General features: G+C 32.1%; 1 protein-coding gene across 4 annotated transcripts; it reads left to right on the plus strand.

Annotated features, from left to right (window-relative positions):
• The first annotated feature begins 6 nt into the window (after nucleotides 1-6).
• LOC128243022 (proprotein convertase subtilisin/kexin type 6-like) lies at nucleotides 7-22943 on the plus strand. Of its 4 annotated transcripts, XM_052960489.1 has the most exons (14): nucleotides 441-558; nucleotides 8186-8284; nucleotides 8969-8982; nucleotides 9254-9343; nucleotides 10071-10208; nucleotides 11246-11316; nucleotides 11719-11789; nucleotides 13425-13609; nucleotides 13826-13999; nucleotides 14254-14342; nucleotides 16508-16614; nucleotides 16771-16882; nucleotides 17381-17646; nucleotides 20847-22943. In XM_052960489.1, the coding sequence occupies exons 4-14, from the start codon at nucleotides 9257-9259 to the stop codon at nucleotides 21104-21106; spliced, it is 1560 nt and encodes a 519-aa protein (XP_052816449.1). In that variant the 5' UTR covers nucleotides 441-558; nucleotides 8186-8284; nucleotides 8969-8982; nucleotides 9254-9256; the 3' UTR covers nucleotides 21107-22943. The 4 variants fall into 4 exon arrangements, 3 of the variants coding, with proteins under 3 accessions (XP_052816446.1, XP_052816449.1, XP_052816447.1); XM_052960486.1 differs by lacking the exons at nucleotides 441-558; nucleotides 8969-8982 and adding an exon at nucleotides 7-171; XM_052960487.1 differs by lacking the exon at nucleotides 8969-8982.
• The last annotated feature ends 5057 nt before the right edge of the window (nucleotides 22944-28000 follow it).

Genomic DNA, 28000 nt, shown 5'->3' on the forward strand with positions numbered 1-28000 from the left:
ATAAATATGGCGACCGAAATATTTTTCAATGTGATCATTTGTATATTAGTTGTGTTTTGTACGGTAGATACAACGGAATACACAGACAAACTCATCATAGAAGTTCAAGATCAGCTACTAGAGAAAGTTAAACACTGTTTGCACCAGCTTCAGTATGAATACGTTTACAAGGTACTTTTAATTCTATTTCACAAGATTATATCACCGTCTGCATAGTTACTTTACTGATTACGGCTTAAAGTAACAAAATATTAGTTTGAGAGATGGATAGATTAATGGATTTGATGTAAAATCAATATTTGTTCTAGAATGAATGGTTTTCCCGCTTTATTTCTATGTGTTTGCTACACATTATGAAAGGACCTCTGTTTTACGGTTAGCTGAATTTCAAAGATTTAATATTTGGTATTCTATTTGATAACAAAACAGAAGGATTTATTAATAGTGTACACTGATTTGAGAATTTGCTTTTAAAATAAACAAATTGATGGATATATTTAAATTTTCTGATGTTTTCAAATGATTGAAAGTAACAATTGCGATTAAGAGGTTCTTGCGGTATGTAGTTGAAAGTCACCTTTAATTCAATGTATGCCACTCAAGTTACATGCATATCATTGTGATAAGAGAAGTGCGTAGTTTTAAGACATTCATTATCAATAGCTACTTTATTGTCGTATTTATATGGCGATATTTAACCTAGTTGCATGTATGGGGGCTTCCAGTGGGTATTTTATGTTATACCTGATTTGCCTGTGGTTATTATGAGTTTCGCAGGGGTTTAGTTGATCTATCACAAATAAAACAAGCACATAGGAATGAAATTGTTATAAATGATAACTTTTGTTCTATCAAACATTTTGTTGGCTTTTAAACTGGACAAACTAAAAAACGAAAATGCTTTAATACCAGGTTCATATCTTTTTATATTTATTAACTATTTTGTTTCAAGTTTGGATGCTTAGATATTTTGTCGTTCTCTAAGATTCACATGGCTATCAAAATGGAGTGCTTCATTTTCAATTAAGTACGTTATAATGATTGACAGCGTAACATGCCAGCAATTTAAAGGATTAACTTCCCTTAACCATGTTGCGTTGAAAACCATCAGCATTGGTGAAATTTCTACCGCTATTAGGCATAGGCCATGAGCGGAAAAAGGGTTTTGCTCCCCCCCCCCCAGGAGGATTTTGTAGACCATGATTTTATGAAAGTGTATCATCTTACAAATATTTTAAGACATGTTTACGCCTTGGCCGTTATGGCGTTTGGAAACTACAGCATTTTAAAGTTCGTTACCGAATAATTTTAAACTTCCGAACATAGCTTTCCCTTGTCAAATACTGTCGTTTTATAAAAGAAAAAGTGTAGAAAACTGTTTGAATTCAAAAATATATGATGTAATTTTAGGCACCAATAGTTTTTCATCTAAAAACAAAGATGTTTCATGGCTCACTAAACTGTAATTTACGTTACTTTAAAACTTGCAATACTTTATGACGAAAAACAAGCATCAAAATAAACTGCATTGATTTGATGAGAAATCTTGATATATATATTAAACTTCAGACAGTACTGATGAAAAAGACTTAATGTCAAGTTGAATTTTCACATGTATATTACGTTACATCATCAGACAAATATGTTGGCTGTTTATACATATTAAACAAATAATACCTACAGTGAGCATTTATCGCAATTTTGCAATCCTATCAATACAGTGATCCTTTTTTATGGCATAAAAGCAAATTACAAATATGATTTAGAAAAATAATCACATTTCCTGATGAATGTGTATGTAGAATACGTTACTTTGTAAAAAAATACGTTACAGGCAATTTCTTAAGTAAATAGGACTAGATCTATTAACTTCACACTTTTCTCATCACAATTCTAATCTGTTATGCAAGATTAAATTGCGAAAACAAAATGAACGATCATTACATCATTAAATTTAAATTAAAAATATGTAACACAAAATACAAATCTGCATATAAAATACTTTACTTCAAATTTCAATTACATGACTTGACATTTTGACCCGATAAGTCATAACATACCACTCCTATATATTTTATGTAAATGGACTAGAAATGTCAATTACATTCTTAAATGGGAATACTATTGCATCTGTCAATTGTAGTTACGTTGCCAGTGTTAAAAAGAATATCCTTAACCATGCAACGGGACAATATAAAATTATAATTGAAACAAATTGACATTTGTTAACATTATGTGTCATATACGTGACAAATTGTAATGCTCATACATCTAACCGATTTTGCATAATTTACTTAAAAAAAATGTCTAAACGTTTTTAAAATCATACATTATAGTTTAATTTTGGAAAACATTCTGCAATCAGTGAAGTCAATTAACTTTATTTAATGTTCGTAATACTTTTAAAAATGTACTCTCACTTCCAAATATGATTTACCACAACTTATACAAATGTTTCAATAAACCAAAAAGCATATATAAACGTAAAAAAAAATTGTTCTTATAAAGGACACCGAGTGTAGACGTAGACAACACGGTATTTCCACCTTATGAGACGAAAATAGATCACAGTAAATCTTTAGTACTCATAATCTCAGAAAAACTGCGTGTTAAGATATTAAATACACTAATACTAATACATTAAATACATTATTGTTATCATTAAATAGTATTTTCCAAAAATGCATTATTGCATAAGTTTCAAAAGGAAAAGGTTTTTCACTCACAATCTATGTTTGTTTTACATGTGTATGTAAGAGTGTCACTTAAACCGATATGCTCGTAATATAGCAACATCCTGTTCTAGTCTGTATCACATTCCTCTTCAAATACGATGTCAGTCATAAAATCAAGCTCCACTTCCTCGTCATTTTTTTCCGAGTCACTGTCATCTCATCTTTCCTAGTACACAAACTTTTAATAACTTCTTGTGAAACAATCTTTCCACATGTTCACACATATTCGATACTACTTGGCACTTTTATCCAACCACTTCATTTTATATCTCAAAGTTAAAGTGGGTAATTTTCATGGAAGTATTGGCAGACGTACAATTGGTAGTTGATCATGCATTTTAAGGGGTGCTCTACAACTCATGTTCATACCGTTATAGGAGTCTAGAGTGAGACCTCGAGAATCTAGGTTCTTTTTTTGAAGAATGTGTCATATCCCAATTTGTTCACCTTTGTTTATCTTGGTTTACCGTTCAGCAGACAAAGCATTCGATTCTTTCAAGAATGTGACCGAGTTTAGACAGTGAACCCATATGGAATTGGTAAAAGTCCCTTTCTGGGATTTAAAGTGGCGCCATTGTTGTATCACAATTTGTGAAACTATGAATGGCTAAAACAACTGAACAAACATCTTCTCCTTTGTTTTGACCAATTTCATTTCCAAAGAAAAAACGCCGCTTGTGACCTACACCAGTATGAAAACAAGAGGGCCATGATGGCCCTAAAACGCTCACCTTAGCAAAGGGCCACAACTCAGAGGAGTTGTTTTTTAAAGCAAAACAGGAAGTTGGTCAGATGGTTGTTGTTGTTGATAAATGTGACCCCTTGTTGTATTTTTGTAGAAGGTTACCTAAGGAAGCTTCCTGTAAAGTTTCATTGAATTTGGACTGGTAGTTTTAGAGGAGATGTTTTTTAAAGCAAAACAGGAAGTTGGCCATTTTGTTGTTGTTGTTCTTGATCAATCGTGACCCCTTGTTGTATTTTTGTAGAGGGTCACCCAAGGAAACTTCCTGTGAAGTTTCATTGAATTTGGACTGGTAGTTTCAGAGGACATGTTTTAAAGCGAAACAGGAAGTCAGCCATTTTGTTGTTATTGCTGTTGTTGTTGTTGATCAATGGTGACACCTTGTTGTATTTTTGTAGAGGGTCACCCAAGGAAACTTCCTGTAAAGTTTAATTGAGTTTGGAGTGGTAGTTTTAGAGATGTTATTTTTTAAAGCAAAACAGGAAGTCGGCCATTTCTTTGTTGTTGCTGTTGTTGTTGTTGTTGATCAATCGTAACCCATTGATGTATTTTTGTAGAGGGTCACCCAAGGAAGCTTCCTGTAAAGTTTCATTGAATTTGGACTGGTAGTTTCACAGGAGATGTTTTTTTAAAGCAAAACAGGAAGTCGGCCATTTTGTTGTTGTTGTTGTTGTTGTTGATCAATCGTGACCCATTGTTGTATTTTTGTAGAGGGTCACCCATGGAAGCTTCCTGTAAAGTTAAATTGAATTTGGACTGGTAGTTTCTGAGGAGATGTTTTATAAAGCAAAACAGGAAGTCAGCCATTTTGTTGTTGTTGTTGTTGATCAATCGTGAACCCTTGTTGTATTTTTGTAGAGGTTTACCCAAGGAAGCTTCCTGTATAGTTTCATTAAATTTGGAGTGGTAGTTTCAAAGGAGATGTTTTTTTAAAGCAAAACAGGAAGTCAGCTATTTTGTTGTTGTTGCTGTTGTTGTTGTTGGTGATCAATCGTGACCCCTTGTTGTATTTTTGTAGAGGGTCACTCCAGGGAGCGTCCTGTAAAGTTTCATTGAATTTGGAGTGTAAGTTTAAGAGCAGATGTTTTTTTAAAGGAAAACAGGAAATTAGCCATTATGTTTTTGTTTCTGTTGTTGTTGTTGTTGTTGTTGTTGATCAATCGTGACCCCTTGTTTTATTTTTTAGAGGGTCACCCAAGGAAGCTTCATGTAAAGCTTCATTGAATTTGGAGTGGTAGTTTCAGAGTAGATGTTTTTTAAAGAAAAACAGGAAGTCAGCCATTTTGTTGTTGTTGTTGTTGATCAATCGTGACCCCTTGTTGTATTTTTGTAGAGGGTTACCCAAGGAAGCTTTCTGTATAGGTTCATTGAATATGGAGTGGTAGTTTCAGAGGAGATGTTTTTATAAAGCAAAACAGGAAGTCAGCCATTTTGTTCTTGTTGTTGTTGTTGCTGATTAATCGTGACCCCTTGTTGTATTTTTGTAGAGGGTCACCCAAGGAAGCTTCCTGTAAAGTTTCATTTAATTTGGAGTGGTAGTTTCAGAGGAGATGTTTTTTTAAGCAAAACAGGAAGTCGGCCATTTTGTTGTTGCTGTTGTTGTTGTTGTTGATCAATCATGACCCCTTGTTGTATTTATGTAGAGGGTCACCCAAGAAAGCTTCCTGTTAAGTTTCATTTAATTTGGAGTGGTAGTTTCAGAGGAGATGTTTTTTAAAGCAAAACAGGAAGTCGGTCATTTTGTTGTTGCTGTTGTTGATCAATCGTGACCCCTTGTTGTATTTTTGTACAGGGTCACCCAAGGAAGCTTTCTGTATAGTTTCATTGAATTTGGAGTGGTAGTTTCAGAGGAGATGTTTTTTTAAAGCAAAACAGGAAGTCAGCCATATTGTTGTTGTTGCTGTTGTTGTTGTTGCAGATCAATCGGGACCCATTGTTGTATTTTTGTATCAGCTATTTCTAAGGACCATGTAACTTGACTATTAGAAAAGGGCAGTTTTGTTAATAATTGGATTTTTTAATGACATATTCCATATTTGCCTAGCCCATTCCATGAATACAAATTTATTTATCGTACAAAATTTAGATTTTTCCACTTATTTATCAATTTATGTTTATTTTGTAAACTGCATTTTAATGAATGTTTACGATCTATTGAGTATGAATTATAAATATCTATTTTTATGTTGAACAAATATATATATATATTTTATATTATTGTGTTTTAACATTTAACATTTCATTGATTGCAACTCTATTCGATCTTACCCATTCTCCACATGAAACTTAACAATAACATTCAAATCTTCTCTCCATGTAACGTAATCATGGTTACGTAGGTTTTATCACTGGTTCAAATTAGAAATAAAACCAAAATATAATGTGTGTATAACTAAAGCGATTAATTGTTTAAAGGGTATTCATAATTTACCAGCATCAATCGTTATTATGCAATTTATAACTAAAAGTAACGTAAATTACACACTCGTTATCTGCACAATCATAATAAAGTGTATAGATTTATGGATGACATCGTTTTATACGTATTTAAGATATGGTACAGCTCTTTCAACGAGCAAAATAGCATGACTTTATTTGTATAAGCACTCTGTGTAACATATTATTTCTATAAAAACTTTGCTTATGATGTTACGTTTTAACAGTAACGAAATTTACACCAATTCGCGCGGTATTAATTAGTAGAAAACCTTCATAGAACTTAAGTCCGTTACTCACTTATGCCACCTCCCTCAGGGCGTAAACATATATCATTTTGTGGTGTTTTGCTGAAGCTTTAAGAAAATCATAACCTTCAAAATTCCCCCTTAGGGGAGCAGGGTCAATTGTCAGCTCAAGGTCTAGCAGCCATATTTTTTACTTGTTTCTTTAAAGATCAATTCATGGTTACTAGTGTGCAGACACGTGCGAATTCAGGTAATACGGTTGGAGTTGATGGTTGATATGCTTTTTTTGAAATGATATGTATGGAGATAAATTACGCTGTAACACTGTTGCACAAAAACGGTCAAAACAGTGATCAAATGCGTTTATACATCAAATATCATTTCTACAACTAGTGTAATACTGTTTGACTCAACGCTTTATGTATTCAAACATATACCTCATTAAAGGGACACTCTTATTCAAAATCAATTCATACACATGTATAACAAACATACATTTTGAATGATACACCTTTAACTACTTACTAAATAATGCATTTATGAAAATATTATCACTGGAAGCACGATTGTAACCGAGTGTATTTAATAGCTGAAAACGCAAACATATTAAATGATTGGTGAATGCAAAAAGATTTTCTGTGATCTTCTTAGTTTCATAAGGTTAAACTACCATGTTTTCTGCACCTTTCTTTAAAATTAAACTCGGTATTCTTCATAAGGACCATTGTTCTCGACATTTATTCATTTTTTTTGGAATATAAAAACAATTGTATCAATTGTGGTAAATCTTATTTGGGGGTAAGAGTGCATCTTTAAATAAGTACAATATATTATTATGAGAATGATCACTTTTGAGGTCATTCGACACGAAATTCATAAATCCTCGTTTCCCTTTTTGATAAATACGCAAAGCTGCAAAGCTTATTGAATAATAGCCCGTGTAATATGTTCAGTCTTAGCATAGGAAATAAACTTAAAGGTTTTTAATCATAATGGGAAAAGCTTGAACACCTCCAAATTTTATTTCCATTAAAGAAATCCTTTGCAACATTTAAAAACCACCAGAAGACAAATAAATGAGCAACTATGTACATTACTAGAGGTTTAAACTCACAACAGGAAACTACATACGATTTGAAAGCCAGCAGCATCTTATCGATTGCTCTAGCGATACATTATTGAAGTCAATTTTTAAAAATGGAATGAAAAGCCTAAAACTAAATTATTGTTAACACTAAAAATACAAAATCCATCTATGAAAAGCAATATATTTCACCAATTACTGCATTGCAGACGGTCATCGGTGTTAAAAGCCCTTTTCAAATATTTCATAGCAATTTAAATGTACCGTGCGATTCAGTACTATACATATCATAGCTTAGTGGATATATTCAAAAGTCGTACTTTGAATGTAAATAACCTTTGTCTGTTTACATTCATAACATTTTGACGACAGCCCAACTACAACGATCATAAAAGGAGTTCTATCAATCGGACGAAAGCACTACACATGGGAATGTCTGCAGTGTGCAAACTCATGGAAGTTTAATAAACATAGACCACACATCATACCATACTTGCAATGCATATAGCTTGATTTTGAGTTTTAAGAAAGTCTTCAGATTTACAAGTAGCATGTATTCGTACGCAAAACTTGAACGTTTCGTAGCATAACAATTTCGTACCAAAGTATATATTGGACGTATCAAACAAATTAATATGCTTGGAAATAACGCATCCATTGGAAAATGTACAAACGTAAATATCAACATATAAAAGAACGAGTTGAGGCATAAATGAAAATGGCACAATGTCGACCCTTGAGGTATTGAAAGGGTGGTTTTAGATCCTTAAAATAACGCTCATGTCATTTTTGACAGGTTTATAAGCAGTCGACAAATAAAAGTAAATGCAACGATGTCTTCATTGTGTAAAACATATTTCCTCAATTATGTTTTTGTTAATTATCTAACCAAAATACATTATGCAATGACTGAGGTTTTTTTTTTTCTTTTTTATATCAGATCATTAAAGGAATACACGTATTTGAGAAAACGGGTGGCATTCATGGAAAACTTTCGGACGATCAACTGCAGGATATAAAGCAACATTGCAAAGAAATGGTGAGTCGAATTTATATAATTAAGCCAAGTATTTAAATATCAAAGACGTGGTGTAAATTCCGATGCATTATTTAGTCTAGGTCAAGATTTAAAAGGCAGTTTGTCAATGTCGTTCTAAATCATGAGTCATCATGAGCTGAACCTGAATCACTTAAAAACGATTGAGAATACAGAATTGCAGTACTATTTTATATCCGAACACATCAAATTGATCTTGACCTTTATATATATATATATATATATATATATATATATATATACAATACTTGCCTAATTTGCAATTTTCATGCAAGTCGTACGCGTACTTCTAATTTTAGTTTAATGTTAAATAATTAGATGCAAAAAGCAGTTCTTTTTCCATTTAAATCATACCAGGAAAACTTTATATTACCTCTTAATTTCATGAAAACCGTTCTAAAAACGTTCGTCACTTTCTGTATTGAAACTGGAAATGACGTCATGAGTAAATAAACTAATACGTGTGTAATGACATACTATAACCGAGTTCTGAATAACCATTGGTAATAATTAGCATATTTTTTTAAGTATAATGTTTATGTTGTGATTGATACTGGATATAATTTCAGTATTCAATTTACTAATAAACAAAAAAATAATAATTGGGTACATTTTTTGTTTTAAAATATTCCGGGCATTAACTTGTGGTTTACGGCTCATCAACAGCGCAGGAGAAAGAGGTAAGATGTGTTTTACAGGAAAAACAGCATAATTATGATTAAAAGAATCTGACAGTCGTCATCATATTAAACGCAATTTTACTCAACTACTCAAGGAAATATGTTAGTAATCTCACCAAGGGCATGCTTACTAACAAATTTCCTGAACTCGTATTTGCATAAAATATGACAACTCGTGGCATATCCTTTAAATATTTTTGTAAACAAAATACTTGCCATTTGGTGGAAATGTTTAAATTTTAAGTATTTTCGTATTTACTATAATTTTTAGAATATGACCTTGGAGCAAAGTCGATACATGTATCCCTTGATACCGACAACGGAAGATGAAGAGGTTGGCAGATTGCCTAAGAACTTCTCTGTGAGTACCGATTCTTTGGCATTTTAGACGGAAAAGAAAACTTGAATGATACAATGCAGTATAAAAATGTATAATGTATAATGCAAAAAATTAAAAACTACACAAGCCTAGAAGTTAACACAATCAAATATAATCTCTGTTTAGATCACAATTGAGCAATGACCCTATCGACACTGCACTAGAGACACAAACGAGTAAACATCAAATACACACGTACAAACTAACTACCGATGAATTACCGCCTAAATTCGGTCATTGAAACTCAAGTTCACTGGAACACGAGCATAAATAGGGCTACAACTAGCTCATTGACAATAAACTCATACCTGTTCCAACCTTTATTAATAATTTCAAATTTTAAAATAAAGGTTCCATTTGCAATGTTTTCTTCTACATATGATTAACTCTCATATCCTAACGACAGCAGGGAGGCGGACTCGCGCTGAAATGCGTAGGTTCAATTTTAATGTTACTGTACAGTTTGAAACGTGATCAATACTGGCCATCAGAAAAGTGTGCATTCGATATATTCCATAAATTATTTCATTGCGTGCCTCATTGCTAATTTTTCATAATCAAATGCATAAAGCAGATATATGTATACTCGTCCTCAGAATGTATACTATCATTTCTCAAGATACACACTTGGATGTTGTCTAAATATTTCCTTGTTCAACTAGGGTTCATTAAAAGCTGTCTTGACATATTTTTAAATTGAATTTTTCAGATAATAAGCTGCTCAGGATTATACCACAAAGAACATGGAATTTCACAGGCTTGGACGGCAGGTTACAGCGGCAAAAGAATTAACATTGGGATAATCGATGCTGGCTTCCATGGAAAACACACGGACTCACTGCCGATTGTGAGTCAATATTTTCTGTTTGATTAAATATGAGGCATAAGTGTTTCTCATGTTATAATACATTATGTTTAATCATTAAAAGAATTGGTGTATTTTATGTACACTGTATTTGCCATAAAGTAATACATATATTTGTGTTTCGGTAATCAAAGCAAACTGCCTCTATTCAGCAGTAGGATTACACTTTCTTGTTGAACAGTTGTTTCCAAAGAAATTTGTTATAATTTTCCCAGATATCTTCAAGCACGATTTACAAAAATAAGGTGGTATTTCATCTAGTATATGTACCATTAACAAGTTTAAAAGCACGTAGCAGATACACATGATACATGTAACAATTATAACTTGCGTCTTACAGTATCGGTAGGCTTGTTCTAGGTTAACATTTATAAAATATACACAATCAGAATGTTTAATGCGAGAGTCGATGATTCTATATCAATACTGCCGTTATTAAGCAAACAAGTCCACGTAGTGTTTCGAAACCTTTATTTCACAATTAAACAACGATATACGATTAATTAAATAGTCAACACTTACGCGTGTTAAATAACATTTAAAAGGTAGATGACCACATTTAGTTTTTCTTCCGTTTGGAACGATATTAGTCGATGACAACAAGTGCGTGGGTACTTCAAAACAATTTGTTATGCGGTAATTGTCATGCCACCCATATTTATATGAAAAACTACAGAGGTCCAGAAGTCGAAAGTTTAAACATAAAACATAACGAAATTGCTTTATGTAACGACTGTACACAGAAGTGTTTCATTATTTCTTCTTACCATTGTCTAAAATCGTCAGAGTAATCTGCCCTTGGTATATTTGTTAAGGCATTGAGACATTTATCATTCAAGGTCACCTCTAGTTATATATGGCAACCTCGAAACCACATTTTTGTGACAATGCCAAAAGAAAGAAATATTCATAACCTAATACTACTGGCAAAAGTTTAACACAACTGCTCAATTTCCCAAAAATCATCATCGTCACAAAACATGTTCCATGTATATTCTTCAATATACTTACTCTTTCAGAATATATCATTCGCGCTTGATTTTAAAAGTAAAGTTGGAGAGATTCATCAAACGAACACTGAAGCAAACAAGTAAGTAAATTAATATTAAATTTTAAGAACATGTTTATATATAGATTAGCACACCATATTTCAATAATACAACTACAGGGAACACACACTTGGGAAAAGACAAATAAGGAAATGTTAACTACAGGGACAAGCCAAGTTTACACGCCAAACAATTAACAAGTATTGTATTGAAAGGCACAAGGCCAAGGCGTTACATGCGCTTAACGAGTGTATCTAAATGTACAAAACAACACCGACTGACTACGTAAATATCAATGTATAGTTAAAAACAACATTTTAAGCGATTGCTATACCGTGGGGTAATTTTAAATCAATTAAGAGTAATTTATTGTTGTTCTTATGCCTTTTCAAACGGAAATAAAATGTTTATTTTTAACAATGTGTATGGTCATTTATTTCTAGTATGAACGAGGCATCTGACAAATCCTGTGACTTGTGCGATATTGGGATAGCTTATGATGCACATTATGTTGGTAAGTGGCATATTCAAATATATATTACCAATATAAAGCCGTGATGTTTAGTTTATATGCAAAAATCGTGCAAATATGGTTATACTTACTGACATGATGATGCTGTAAGAAGAAGAAGATTTACTGTTTTCTGTCACGGTTGATGTTTATTTGAGCATGTATAGGTTACTGAGTATTGGCTTTAACAGTTCAGGTGCCTTCAAATATATTTGGTGAATTTAATTGAACTTTGCATGTTCATAGAGATTGTTTAAAACATGTGCACACTTTACTCATGACAATATAATTTGTATGTGTAATTCGGCACGCTCTTCAAAGTGAACTTCGGTCATCGATCTTCCAAAATTTCAACAACTGACAATTGAACATTTGTTTCATTAATGTTGATTTTGAAATGTAGTCTATTTGCATACTTTGTAAGTGTAAAAAGTAAGGTAGGGGGCTGTACATATTTTGAATAACAGCAAACAAAACAAAATATGGTGTACGATATAAATTTGTTAACCTATGGATTGAGGACAAAGGAACTTAGGGGGAAAAAACGAAATAATAGATGAATAGTTTTGGAAAAAACATTTCCTTGAGTTTGTTTTTAACTTAGATTTCTTTAATCGATAATGATTAAATGCATCGTAATTAAATCAACTTTAATCCTCTCATTAAAAAAGGGTACTTGATCTTATGCTTGGAAATTTGGAATCAAATTAAAAGATGTATACAACTTCAAGAGATTAACGATTAAGGAGGTTATTCAAATACTCACTTAAAGTTTAATACCAATCATGTTTAAGACCACTGTTAGACTATACAGACATATGATTGGGATAATCTCACGCAGGAAGACGTAGACAACCTAGATAAAGAACATACGAGGCAGCGCGAATCATTTCTGATGCAACACGACTTGTTTTAATATCCAATCTGTATATTGCAAACAGGACTTGAATCTATTAAGGAAAGCAGGTAGAAAAACAAACTTACCCTAATGGACAACTATTTCCCTCTCTAACAACAGCTCATCCAACTACACTTACTCCTTCTGGAGAAGGAGATAAACCTCCTTCAATATTCGATTTTTGTTTTAGCTCTGTCAACTTTCATGTTATTAAAACTATTGTCGAGCTCCTCACTGCCATATGTATAGAATGCAATGTTTATCAATTGAAATGCTTCTGTGAAAACTACAGAAATAAGCTCAGTAGCCAAAAGTGTAAACATAAAACCCGTTTATAGCTACTACCTCTACTTCAACTGTCTACTTAAGCATTCCTAAATATTTCATCTATTCGGCCAATTACCTGCTATATGGTCTACGGTTTAGATCGAAAGAAGCGTCGTCCCAGACCAACGAAATGATATTCAGCCAAAAAAAGCTCGATATTCGCCTATTCCTTCAAAATCAGCAAACCCGATTTCTTACACCAATATGACATTTCAATTTTTATGTATAATTTCCATGGTTAACCCGTTTATAAAGCGTTCTATATCCTGAAAATGTTATGTTAAATCCAAACTGAAAGCCGATCGTTAAAGAAAGTGTCAGGAGTAAAAGAAACTTGGAAGGTTCGTCATAAATGAATGTGCATATCGATAATCAACGGTGAATTCATGTTCTTCATGTTCTTGTGTTTTTAGATATTGAGATCGGGTCGTTTATAGGTATAACTCGTGCACATGCAACTGATGCCGATTCTTTTGCAAAGGCATTAGTTTACAAACAGTTTCAAGTCGATATATATGCATGCGAATGGAAATTCGACTTTGAACTGCGTGAAACCGACATTGCAATCCAGTCGTCCATTCAGAGCGGAGTTAAAGTGGTAATTTCACCTGAATATTGCTTACGTAATAAGTGACTACGGAATGAGTTTGAATATGTCGAAAATAGTACAATATATAAATGCGTGCTTGAATCTTTTGATAAAGAGTTATTAACTTGATGTTGGTATTTAAGAAAGTATTTTTATGTAAAGGAGGTAGATTTATATATATATTCATATGTATTATATATATATATTATTTCCACGATTAAACAGGGTCGAGGAGGGCTCGGCTCAATATACGTGCTGCCTGCCGGCTATGCGGGAGATGGGTTTGTCAATGACACCTTTGTTATCTCGGTTGGATCTGTATGTTGTAATCAGACACACTACGGCGATCTTATTATTAATTCGGCGACATTGGTTTCCGCTATTTACATTGAAAACCATGTAAGTAACACCGTTAATATACATATTGATGTGACAATAGGCATTTAAAGCAAACATTCCGGAATCAACATTGTCAAAGCAGAAAACAAATTGTGCCTATATATGAAGTACAATGGAAGGTATGAGTACGTGTGTGCATTTGTATTTTTAAGGCCAATTCAACCGAAATGGTGAAGGAGCCTAACCTTAAAGCTAATGTTTACGAAAAAGTCTAGAACATTTTTCAAAAAGTAAAGTTCAAAAATTTCATTTAGAAATCCAGGAGGAGAAGTAATTCATGTTTTGGACATTACACTGCGCCTGGAATGGTTGCCGGGATGATCGCATTAACCCTGGAGGCAAAGTAAGATTTTTCGTTGTTTGCTTTTCTTAAGGAATGAAATGTTAATATTTTAAAGCTTCCATGTCTACAGTAGTTTATTCAATGAAAATGTTATTACGTGATGAAGAGCACGATCGGCGACGCGAAATGTTACGCATATATCATGACTGGATTTTCCCTTCTCATCTTCAATGTCTTTAAATAGCGCGTAATTTATACCAGTGGCATATTTCTTTTAACTGAAGCGAATCCAGTGGCATCATTTCCAACTAACTGCGTCCAAAATAACATCAAAAATGAAAATTATAAGGAAATGACGTCTTTCAAAGAAATCTTCTATTTTGTTATGTGTATTTTGTATTGTTTATGATGTTTTTCTTGTGAGTTAATTTTGGTTATGTCATTGTTAATAATTACAAACGTTTAGAAGTTTTGTTAACTTTACTTTGATGCATACCCATTTTGTTGTATTTTTGAAAAACCATTAAACAGTTTTTCACATTTAGTTTCTGATCACAGATGGGTCGATCATACTTTTTCTTACATAAAGATATACTTCAAGTTCCATAATACCACTTGTAGTATTGTCGTTTTATTTTAAATTAACAATATGTCCATCTGAAGCCAGTGTTCTGTTATTTATTATTGGTTTTAAAATTTAAATGAATTGTGTTTTACTTTAAAGCAATGGTTCACGTACAAGTTCCGTCTGAATTTGCTTGGTAAAAGTTTATTTTTTGCCCTTCAAATAAATTGCCTGTCCAGTGTCAGTAGATTTTTAAAGACATATATTACGATTTCCGATAGGATAGGATAGGTACACAAGTTATTTACCAAAAGTTTACAGGGTCTTCCCTACTAACCTTTTTGAAAATTGGCACACTATAGCCTTCAGTTAAGAAGTCTTGACAATATGCTCTGTCAAACAATTTATTTAACAACCCATGTAGGTATTCAAGTACATTATTGGGAGCATATTTAGAGAATTCATTAACGACATAATCCTGAGCGCCCAGGTTAATTTCCATTCACATATCTATCATTAAAGCTGGACTCTCACAGATTGAACGTTTTGAAGACTTATTAATTTTTGTCTTGGAAAGAGCCATTTTATTTTGCAAAAATCCATGGAAACCAGTTATATAAAACTGCTGATAATAATTAGATCACAATTTTTTATATTTCCATTCATAAAATTGTGTTGTATGCATTTTTCTAAAACCGTTAGTAACGGTTTAAGCCATAAAACATTAATTTTCGAACGGAAATATAAAAATCTACGATCTGATTTTTTGTCAACAATCTTATATCATTGGTCTGCAGGTATTTACGCAAAAATTAGCTCTTTCCAAGACAAAAAATAAAAAAAAACAAAGTTGTAAAAAATGTGAGAGTGCAGCTTAAAAATACAATATACAACAATGTATCATCATCTGGTTGGTCAAGTCCAGTAAAAGTCTGCCATTTTCATTTACTACATTATCTGTGCTCTTTCTAGGTAGGTACAGTCAATCTCATACTCATCTGGCAATAATTATAAATTATAAATGTTTTCATCTTGTACAAAGTCACATCTCAACATTGCTTTGATGTTTAAGTCTCCAGCTTTAAGGTATATACAATCATCATATACATTATCAAAGTAACACATATAATTTATTTTTGTGTCAAAAATACACTGTTCTGATATTATTTTCCTTCTAGACCCAGAGTATATATTATAACACAGACAAAGCAATATGTCATTCCCAGTACCTAGAATGTTTTTATTAAAGTTTAACCAAATAATGCTGTCATCACTATTTTTTTAGAAATGCACATCACGTTGAATTCTATCTGACACATAAATCACCACCCTTTTACATTTTTTATTCACATTTGTTATATCTAGCCTATAGTACGAAAACCGTCTTACTTCACAATTATCATTTTCTTTTAGCCATGTTTCAATTAATAATAAATTATCATTATACATGAACAAATAACGGTATTCCTGAGAGTTAAATTTATTTAGTGACTTCCCCAATAATCCGTCACAGTGTAGTAATCATACATGCAAATTCTCCCCACCGCTGTTCTACACCGTTCCTGACCCTTGTGCTTGATTTTTACCTGTATTCCTCTCTGTAATATTAATTGCATAATTACCTTGTTATTATACAATGATTAACTGAATCTTATTTTAGTCGAGACCTGACCATTCGCGATATCAAACAGATTCTAATCAAATCCTCCGGACATCTTGGACTTGACTTCTCAAACGAATTCAGTCCAAACGGGGCTGGACATTACTGTACGTGGCTTTATATGAATTGCCTAAAACAGTTCGCTATATCATTTGAATACGCATAAACTGTATACTTTAATACATCATGGTTATTGATTTATTTTTTTGATATAACTGCCACAGGAGTTGAGGTAAATATTTACAATTGCCTTTTAATTGCAGTTCATCCAGCATTGGGATTCGGATATCCAAATGTTACACAGATGATTAAATATGCAAAATCTTGGAAACGACTCCCAATGCAATACACGTACAGGTACAAGATGGACAACAAGTAAGTAACCTTAGTTTTCTGGTTCATGTTCGGTGCGTTATTCTTAAAACTGTTTTGATGATTATAATATATTTTGTAATATTGACTGTTTGTAGGTTCTACCGTTGCTAAATAGACATGGTTTAAACTCAAGAATGTCACATTTGCAAAACATGAAAAAAACAAAAACTCTCATACTAAATAAATGAAAAAATATTATACATTTTCCATTATACTAACCTCTTACACATAATAAAATCCTTACCTTTAAGTTGATAAGATTTATTAAGCATATAATATTTCTATATTCAAATAACTTTTATCGGGTGTTAATAATTTAATTGATTTCATTGACACTGCTATACCTAGTTCTTCGATATTTAGTTTCGTTAAAATGAGATTGAAATAGAATAAATACATTTATGAATGTTTTTCTTCATTTCGTATCTACGTTTTTAACGAGGTAATTATATATTTTGATATATACGTGTAACAGAATTATACATGTTTGTTTCTCAGAAATGAAACTTCCGTTCTTTCGTGTACGGTTAGTGGCGAGAAGTATGTACATAAAATTGAAGAAGTTGTGGTTCAAATAAAAAGAATAACTTTTCGAAAGCGATTCATTCTTCTCCTTATCTCCCCAAATGGCACGCTTTCCATTCTTTATGAGTCACCAGAAATTCCAACAGATCACTGGTCAAGCAAACCTGTGAACCGATGGTTTATGTCTACACACTTCTGGGGAGAAGACAGTAGTGGCATTTGGAAATTGCATTGTTTAGGTAAGCTTTAAATAACAAAGAAAAAAGTATAATGTTAAAAAGTTGATAAAACTCCATATTTTGAGTGTACTCGTTTTACAAAATAAATAGTTTGTTCACTTCCTACAAAACATCAATATCTGTTTAAAAAAATGCTAGAACAATTTAGTAATCATCCCTTAGTTCCATCGCCCACCCGCCTATCCGTCATTTTGTCCGTTAACATGTTCATGCTTATTCTTGATATATCCATATCTCTATTTAATTCAAATGCTTACATGTACAGTAACAATAAACTCTTATATTTCAAGAAATATGAATGTCCGTTGTATACGTATTCAAATTAAAAAAAATGAATTTAATTTTCATCAGAGCTTAAACAGTTCTAAAGAGATTCCGCAATTAGGATGATGTAAATTAAGCTATGATGTGAATTCCATTAAGTCATTTTAGCTCGTTTAATTAAAGAACGCTGCCAGGGATAGAGCAGGTATGCCTCATACGGTTTTTGTGAAAGGGTTTCAATATGTTTACGGTTAAGCGCAGGGCAATGAGTCAGATGTTAATCGTTGTGAACGAATGCAATATGCGATGGGAAGTAGCCGCTGCGTTGAATTTTTTGTTGATAGGAGTATAGCCAGTTTTTCTACCGGCGAATTAATTCTGGGTTAATCCTGGGTTTGTAAACTCGCGAATTATTCGAGTGTAATTCGTAATCCGGAATTATTCGCACTGCGTTTTTTCTAAAAGATTTACAAAAAGTGTGTGGAGTCCGATACACCAATAGTTCATTATTTCATTCAAGAATTGTAAAAAAATATTTCATTTCATTTAAGAAAACCTTTCAGTAATCCTTTCTTACCAATTCTGTAAATGAAACGACCCGGCTGTAACCGGAAACATTTTTTTCAAATGACGTCACAATAACGCGGGAAAAGATCAACCACTTGAAATCACTTTTAAACGTAAAATTGAAACACTTATGGCAACGATAAATTTAAAATATTATAAATTAACACTTTCTCAAATGTTGATTTATATTATACGGAACCTGCTGACACAATACCAACAATACCAAGGTCAATAGTTTCCATGTATATTGCTATGCGATGAATTTTAATTCGAACATGACCGAAGATGATGCGTTCATCGAATGATAAACGCAATTGCCGAAAAGCAGTTCATTTAAGGAATAGAAGTTGAGGTGTAAATATTTATAAATATGTTGGGAAAAGGTACACATTTCGATCCATTTGAGAAAAAAATGTTATTTTAGAAATTGTTGATAGTTCTAAAGAATGTATACAGAATAAAACAAAGATGCCGTAACCATTTCGAAAAAAATGGGTGGAAGCAGGTAACGACATATTTTAATCAACCAGAAATTTTACTTACATATACCTTTTAATATATAAAAAAAGTTTTTATTTCATACTCTTGTGCCCACTAATTTTGTTAGCAATTTATGTAAATGATGTTGACAATGAAATGTAGTAAGTATATATGTTGTACACATACATGGAACAGTGACCTCCCTTAAACATTCGGTATCAGTGTTCGTGGAATATCTGGTCGAACACCATACAGATCTGTCGAATGCTATCAAAACCAATAATATGTATGTTATACGCAAGTGTACTTCACATTTATATTATATATGTGTGTTCACGGCTACATATGTGTGCGTGTACGCTAGGGAAATACCCTACACGTTTTTCTATGAGTTTACAGATCATTCAAATACTATTTTAACATCTAAAGGACTTCAATAATAATTCATAAACCATGCCTTCACTTATATTGTAGCATGTGTTAAACCCATTGTTTGACTAACATTTAGAAGCTTTTTACAGGTTATAGGATAAATTGCAATTTATTTACACTTTTTAGTCATGGTGTTCTTCCTCGCGCTATAAAGCAACTGAATTGTACAAAGGCCTGGCCCTAATGAAACATGAACTGAAAATGAACAATCTTAAAATAAAAATTGAAATGCTCATACTCACAAAAGGAAGTTAGATAGTTAATCGGAATGGTTAAGTTTTTTTATCAATATTGTTAAACGGAAATACTTAAATGTATAAGAACAATAAAAATTTATTTGTTAGTTGGATGAAAATTATATATACATTGATTTCATTTATATTCATTTGTCCAGACAGATATCAAATGTATGCATTTTCCCCAATTATTACTTAAAGAATTAAAGGTGAATTAATTGGATATGATATTGTTTTATTTTACATATAGCTCGGTCATTCTATGTATAATGTAACTTGAAAGAAAACAATTAACGCGTGATATTGAATAACTAAGTATGAAAATTAAAACTATTAATACTAGTTATATTTATCATTTATTTTCGTACGTCTTTAACAATTAAACGTTACGCTCACCAATGTTTCAAACTATCGCGAATAGCGCGGCCATCATTATAATTTATAAATGCTCACCCAGTCCCTAACCACTCTCGGACGACCTCTGCTTACAATTTAACGTCGACCGATGTCCAATTTTGCGACCAAGTGATCAGTCATTTTGAACAAATTTACATGCACATCATTCAAATAATCCAGCTATACCCCAGGATTATTTAAACAACAGAAAACAACCCTCGAATAATTCTCGAGTTATTTAGAACAAACGGCCAAAGATTCTACACTCGAATAATTCGCTAACGGTTAATTTTCATCTTGGCAGGATTATTTGCCTTAAGAAAAACGATTAACTCGGAGTAAATTCGCGAATAATTCTCGGTTCAAATAAAAAAACTGGCCATTAGTCTATTATTAAAACTAACGGGTTCCAAGTCCATGCCCAATGACATAGCTTTCGGATACGATGTGTATGTACAGTTATTGCGATTTATATCGAGGAGTGTACAGGCAAAATCAGGTAGACCGAAACGTACTTAATGATATAAATATAACACGTAACATTCTAATATAAAGCGTGCTCATTTTAGTTTTTCAAAGGCCGAGGTATTGCAATAATCTTGGTGTTGTCGAACACGAAGCCGCCGTCCAAGCCCTTAGCCCTGAATTCAACTTAAAATCCGTTTAGTATCCAAATGACAGTTTGTATGTTGCCAAATGCAATACGGAATTGTACCACACGGCTCATCACTTTAATTAATTGACGTCGGATGATCCTGAAATGGCGTTGTTATTGGCTTTGCGACTCTTTGGTGTATCATCTTATCTATTTTCCATTCATTTCAGGTTGTACTTTTATGTCTGCCGTGCTCGTCATTCAAGGACTAGGACAAAGTGAAAAAGACATATCAACGCATAAAACAAGCCACCCAGAATACGTTTCGTTAAATATTGTCTTTACATTTATACAGTCAGTTATAATGATTATTATGATTATTATTATTTTAAGGCGGAGGATAAGAGCATGCTGTTATAATCTAACAAAACACTACAACTCAACAACAAATATTGAACTCCGTGACGCTGTTTTATTAGAACAAAAATGAGTAGAACATGGTGTTGAACTCGCATAAAATACTCCGGATTCTAGATGTTCGCTCAGTGGTTAAAAGGGTTAAACTGTTGGGGTCTTAAGAGTTTTAGGCAGTTTGCAGATTGTTAAGAATGTGTACGCAAAAATAAAATCATGTGTAAAAAAATGTAGTTCGCTGCCCGAAGGAGGAGTGCAAAGACTGCTGACCGAGGGCAAAAAACCCCAGCCTATATGCCATCAACTTATTAATGAGTATTCTATTAATTAACTTTTACGTATGGTGCAACACTTTGGTTAAAAGCGCTCCAATATATTACTTTAAATTTATATTTGAAACCTATTTAATAATTCATGTAGTCTGCTTTTTGGACTAAACATGACTTATTTTGACATGCAGCCTTTTAGTGACGATGCACACCCGTATAAAGAAAGCACTGTACAGTCTAAGGATGCATGTCTTTTTGTCTCTATATCGTAAATCTTTTGCTAAAAGTTCATAATTTACACCTTTCTCGGCCATCTTGCGCCGCCATTTTGGCAGTTTTTAAAAAAGATAATTATCGTAAAATGTATCAACAGATTAAATAAAACTGTTATATAAAACCATACAAAGTGGTTGAATTATATAACAGGCTAGTATTTCCAAATAGGTTAAAACGAGCCATAACATTTGAACAACAGTCGGAAAAAACGGAAACAAAATGGCTACATTTTAAAATAATTCCCAGCATATTTCTCATATAAAGCAAGTTTCGACAGCCAATGAAAATGGCCCACTTCTCAAATCCTAGATTTGCCGAGTTGTGTGGCCAATCAAAAAGGCAGAAACTCATATTGGGAGTTTGGTCGATATTGGCCGAGTTTTGGCATATATTGTCGTCAATTGTCTAATATTTTTACCGCAATTGGCTTTCGTATCGCGTCAAATACGTAAATGTGGATTAATAATTTCCGATATTTACATTTTGATTTATAAATGTATTAATTGTACTTTTGAGATACTTTTCTTGTTTGTTATGTTTTAATTTGTCTTTATATTTTTCCTGTAATATGCCATGTTTTTTTTTAAACCATATTAATTATTTTCTGATGCATGTCATATTACGAAGAAACTGTTATTAACATGTATACGACAACAAACAATTGTGTAGGTCTGTCTGTCCGTCTGTCTGAATTTAAAAAACCCTAGCCATGTTGAAGACCTTTTTGCACAAAGGTTTTAGAACATTAATCAAATAAATTTGGGATATAAGTTTTGGAAACCTTAAAGGACCTGATATTCTTATAGTTTTAAGACAGCAACGAAACCGGACTTCATTATTTTCTGAAATAAACTATACACACATTTTGAATTTTGTGAAATGTCATTTAATGTTTAAGGCAACTTTATTATATTGATGATATACATGTTCAAGTATGCGTAAAATGTCATTTTGGCTAGTTGAAATGATTTATTTTGAGTTTAATGAGCCTTTGTCATCATCAAGCCACTGTGACCATACATACAACAAACAACTTTTAATGTTGATATTCAAATATGCACTCTTACTCCCGAAAACGATTTTTCACAATTTATTAATTGTTTAATGATACCAAGACGGATAAAAATATAGAAAATAATGGTTTTTATGAAGAATACAGAGTTTAATTTGAAAGAAAAAAGCCAAAACACAGTATTTATACCTTATGAGAAGAAAATAGATCACAGTAAATATTTAAGTAATCACCACTCATTTGAAAAAAATGCGTTTTCAGCTATTAAATACAGCGTTACAATCTTGTTATGGAGTAAATTTACATTTTACTGACCGTTCCAAGGCGGTACCTAACAATTCTTGATAAACATACCAATTATATATATATATATATATATATATATATATATATATATATATATATATATATATATATATATATATATATATATAGTATTTATGCACTGTGCTGTTTGTAGAGTTGTGTGCTGTTCTATGTTTCTTGTTTGTGAATTTGTGTTCTATGTCTTTGGCGTTGCCCAACGCCACTTAACCGGGTTTATGTTTAAACTTTTTGCTACTGAGCATGTTTCTGTAGGTTTTTGCATATATATTGTATCAGAAATAAATATTTTCATATTTTTAGCTCGACTATTCGAAGAATAGGTGGGCTATACTACTCGCCCCAGCGTCGGCGTCCGGTTAAAGGTTTAGGGCAAGTTGGGATTTTCACTTATGAGTCCAATACCTTACATTCAATTGACTTAATACTTCACACAGTTGTTCAGGGCCATCACATGATGAGGTTAGATAACTCCATATTATTCTTTACACAGATTATGGCCCCTGATTGACTGTGGAACTTGGGTTAAAGTTTTAGGGCAAGTTGGAATATTCATTAATAACTTCTATATCCTTTGTTCAATTGACTTAATACTTCAGCGTTGGGTCTCAAGGAATCTGACTAACAAATAACTGTGTTCTCTGATAGTTCCATTAAGCTTATCTGAAATATGTTGCCAGGTGGTGCCATATTTTTTGGTATCATTTAAAAGGGATTTGGTTGCAGGTTACAAATATGTAAAATAAAATCACCAAAACCACATTTAAGTATGTTATTACAGTTTTTATACTTTGGCCTTTATTTCAATTGGAATATGACGTACAATGAAAGGCAATGAATTTTGCAATCATCGTTGCTCAAAAACATTTGTTGTATTGTTTAAGGTAATACCATGTTTGCACTTCCTTTTCCTTCACACATAGCCCTTTCAAATGATACCAAAATAACATGGGGTCGTCGGTTATCCACAATTTTTATATGTGTTCGTCAGATCCCTCTGGGCAAAATAACAGTTAATGTTTAGCTTCTGGAATTTTTCTTGTAGTTATCATTGCTTCCCCTCAAAACCATGTTAATTAACTCCCATTGAAAAGGTTTTGTGTGAAGAAAAAGGAAATCCAAATGTTACCTAAAAATACAACAAACGTTTTTGACCAACAAAGATTGCAAAATAGATCATTATACTTCTAATAAAATTGTAATAACTTAAATGTGCTTTTGGTTATATATATATTTTAAATATTTGTAATCTGCAAGGAAATCTTCTTCAAATGATACCAAAACAATATGGCGCCAACGGGAAACACAATTTAAATAAGGTTTAAACCGTGTATACGTTTTTAAATTGTCTAACACATTTATTGAGGTTCACTGTGACGTTCTCACCGTTGCAGTAAGTTAAATATATTACAGAATAATTGAAAAGGATATATCGGATAATCACAGAACACAAATACGTATTGCGCTTCGTTGGGAAAAATAATTCTTCAAATTGAACCAATTCAGCATGTCGACACTAAACAGATAGCGGTGTTTCTGAAACGTGATCTAGCTGTCCAGTCATTCAATGGCTATAGCTGTGGATAAGAAATAACAGTTGTTTTTATATGTGATCCAACTTTCTTTGAACTAAGTTGCTATTACTTTAGATCAGAAATAATAGTTGCTTAGAAAGTTAAACTAGCTGTCCTGGCTATCTATGGATATTGTTGTGGATAAGAAATAACAGAAATAGCCGCAACAGCTGGATTGCATTTGTAAACAACTGTTATTTCTGATCCATGGCAAGAGCCATTGATATATTGATATTTATATTTAAGAAAGTAATGTACGTGTTTACGTTGTAATAATGCTAAAAGGCGGTTATGAGTTTGTTCGGCAATTGGTTTAATTAATATTCAGCGATATATTCGTAAGGTCTTGAGTCAACGATGTTTACAGAAAAAGGCGGTAAAGAAACATGCACTTATCGGAACCATTTTTTTCCAGTGCATTGTGGAAGGTTTTGGCGTTTTGCCTTATTATAAGTTAAAGCTATCCAAGATTGGTTACTTATCCTCTGCGTGTATATACGCAAATTATATAGAAGCGGTTACATTTTGGATCAAATGGACAAAAATTAAACCAATGATTTATGCAAACGGCTGCAGGTAATTTACTCTGGACCGTTTTTTTACCTCCGGTACATACCTTTGAGCACATGCAAAATGCACACAACATAGATATAATGTATTTAGATCAGATCTGTTATTCTTAGATTAGATCTATTATACTAAATTATCAATGGTTTACTTAAAAAAATATCAAAACTGAGTTATGAATTTGATTTGGACTTAAATTAAGGCAAATCACACAAATCGTATTTCAGATAGTGTACCAAATTAAATTCGTATTTTTTGCTGTTTGTCATTCATTGCATTCCATACGTGGCACACGAGCTAATACCATGCAGAACGTAGTGTGCGGGTAAAAATCAAAGAACTGCAATTTCTTCACGCTACTTATTGAGGTCAGAGACCACTAAATAATTTTCCTATATATTCTTTAGTCAATTGACAAATTTGCACGCGAAATAGCACTGCTTTCTAGTGCCTTACGACACCACATCCGGTAATGGTGTACAAACAATGTGGTAAAATGTAAACGAATAGAGTAAATCAAGTAAATCCAGCATGCTAAGCTTGTTTTTGAAATCACAAACCATTCATATTCAATATATATATAAAGATTGAAAGTAGCAGATGGTCTGAGACGGTAAGCCCATACCATGTGTCGCCGGCATGTGTATAAGAAGAAATAAGAAGAAACACGCCATGTTAGAATGAGTACTAACTTCCTAGTTGGTCTATTTACTTTTTAAGATTGCCCTTTATTTTTTTGTTTTTAAAAACACTTTTAATTTGTAAATCATTTCCAAGTAAAGTAAAGTTTGATTCACATTGCAAACTATTTTAGAGTTTTTTTTGGAAATAGCCAGCCTCAGAGTTGAAATCGTGTGATTACAAACACATTTTTTTTTTTTATTTCTGCCTGTATTCTCTTTTATTTAACTGTCTTTATAAAATGTAGCTATTTATTTGTTTTTTACACTTAGTATAATTTTTTATCACAGTGTTTAATGCAAAATATGCTTACAAATTTGAAAAATCACAAAGTAAACATTTATTTTTTTTAGTTTCCATGAAATTCGTCGCTTCAAACGCGCATCATGTGAAATGGTTTTGAATGAATAATGAAACGTATCTTCTTTGGCAGACTTAATTTATAAAATATGAATAGTTTTCAATTTTGGTTTTAAAAAATACAAAGAGTTGTTTGTAATAGTATGTCCAATTTTTATCAAACTTCGATTCTAAATGTAATCAGGCAGTGTGTTATATAGATATCATTTGATTTTTCATTCATCAATTTGTTTGACAAAATAAAAGAATGAAATACTGTTATAAAACACACATGATCTTAAAACATATCGTAAACTATTTCACATCAATGTATTACTCTGTAATTTGACAAAAAAATGATTAATTTCAAATTGATTGTTTATTGAAGTTAAGCATTTATCATACACTTTTCTTGTAAATCGTAGAAGATAAATTAAATATTCTCTCATATTTTTTTTGATAAAGGTCAAAAATTATCATTATATCGCTAAAAATATTGTAAACTATCACAAATTAATGGCAAAATAAATTTCAAATATCAAATCCAAAATATTTTGTGTTGTCCTTTAACTGTAACCGAAAAGTGCCTGTCATAACCTAAGAAAAGGTAATGTAAATTGATGATTTATTTCATACAATAAGCTAGTTTTCATAAAAGTAAATGATAAACCTATATATAAACATTGCTTTCATCTCAAAAGTTTATTGCTAGTGCAAAGTTATTAAAATGAAAGCAGATATTTCATTTACTGCGAAAATTATCTATAAAACCTATTCCCCTCGGTTCCTCGCCAAGATTTATTTAAGAAGTTTCGGCTTGCTTCATATTCAAATAAACGTTGCAATGCTATGAACGTTTGTAAAAATTTTAACCGCATAACGCTCATTTTGTAACCTCGGTGCATTGATTCTTTAAACATGTCATGTCAACAAGTAGAACTGACGATACCTGATTTCGAAAACAAAATCAGTGTACAGTTGATTCAGCATTGATCTGAGCACACATTACAAGTATAAACGCTGGGGGGATTGGATGGTTGTGAAAACTCTGAATGTTAGAATACCAATGACAAATAAAACAGATGGTCAAACATATAGCATCAAAATGCCTACAAAGGGTATTACAGCTTTTGTTCAACACAGTTTATTTTACACTCATTTAAAACAATGTATTCTGAGTTAATATTTTACATAAATGCCAGAAATTTGAACGAGAAAATTTATTGAATGAATACAATTAAGCTTTTCCCATTTTTAAATAAATAGGGTGAATTTTTGAGCATTTTATTACCTATAAAGATGTATAGAAACATAACATTATGTAAATTTTCTTAAAAACTGTATTGTAAACTATCATAAGTTGTCATTTAAATGCTTTAGTATTTAAAATGGTTTTACCAGCTGGCCTTATGTTTAAATATTTATCTTATGAATTCGACAAAACTGCAATATATTATCTAACATGTTCCTAAAGGTCACAAGATCAATCAATATGTTGTTTTTTTTTCGATACTTTTTTATCGAAACTTTATTTTTCTGTTAACTGATGTTTATTTTACAGACACTACTTTTTAATTCTTAATCTATGATTATGTGATAATATCTAAAATATAGACAAAATATTTACTTGTCGCTCGTTGTAGCCCATGAAGTTTGGCAGTTGGCGTATTGAAACATAAATCACGTTTTTAATTCATATATAGTAAATGTGCCGCAGCTAGGAATATGTTTATTAAATTCATAAGCTTTGTAAGTCGCTAACGAGTATGATTCATCGCTATAATAATAGAACAAATTAATCAGACCCATTGTTTAGATTATTTGCCCGGGATATGCAAGATACGTATACAAAATATATTTAGCATGGTTACCATGAGCTTGTTTTGTGTTTTGATTGGCTGGCAGCAGTGAGGTGCGAGTGAAAAGAT

This window comes from Mya arenaria, chromosome 8 (genome assembly GCF_026914265.1).
Source record: "Mya arenaria isolate MELC-2E11 chromosome 8, ASM2691426v1".
NCBI lineage: Eukaryota > Metazoa > Mollusca > Bivalvia > Myida > Myidae > Mya > Mya arenaria.

Bases quoted from the DNA above. Each gene is read 5' to 3' on its own strand.
- LOC128243022 (XM_052960486.1), top strand. From the start codon at position 7: ATGGCGACCGAAATATTTTTCAATGTGATCATTTGTATATTAGTTGTG. The intron at 11,790-13,424 runs GTAAGTGGCATA...TTGTGTTTTTAG, and splicing joins TTATGATGCACATTATGTTG to ATATTGAGATCGGGTCGTTT. The intron at 16,883-17,380 runs GTAAGTAACCTT...TTTGTTTCTCAG, and splicing joins AGGTACAAGATGGACAACAA to AAATGAAACTTCCGTTCTTT.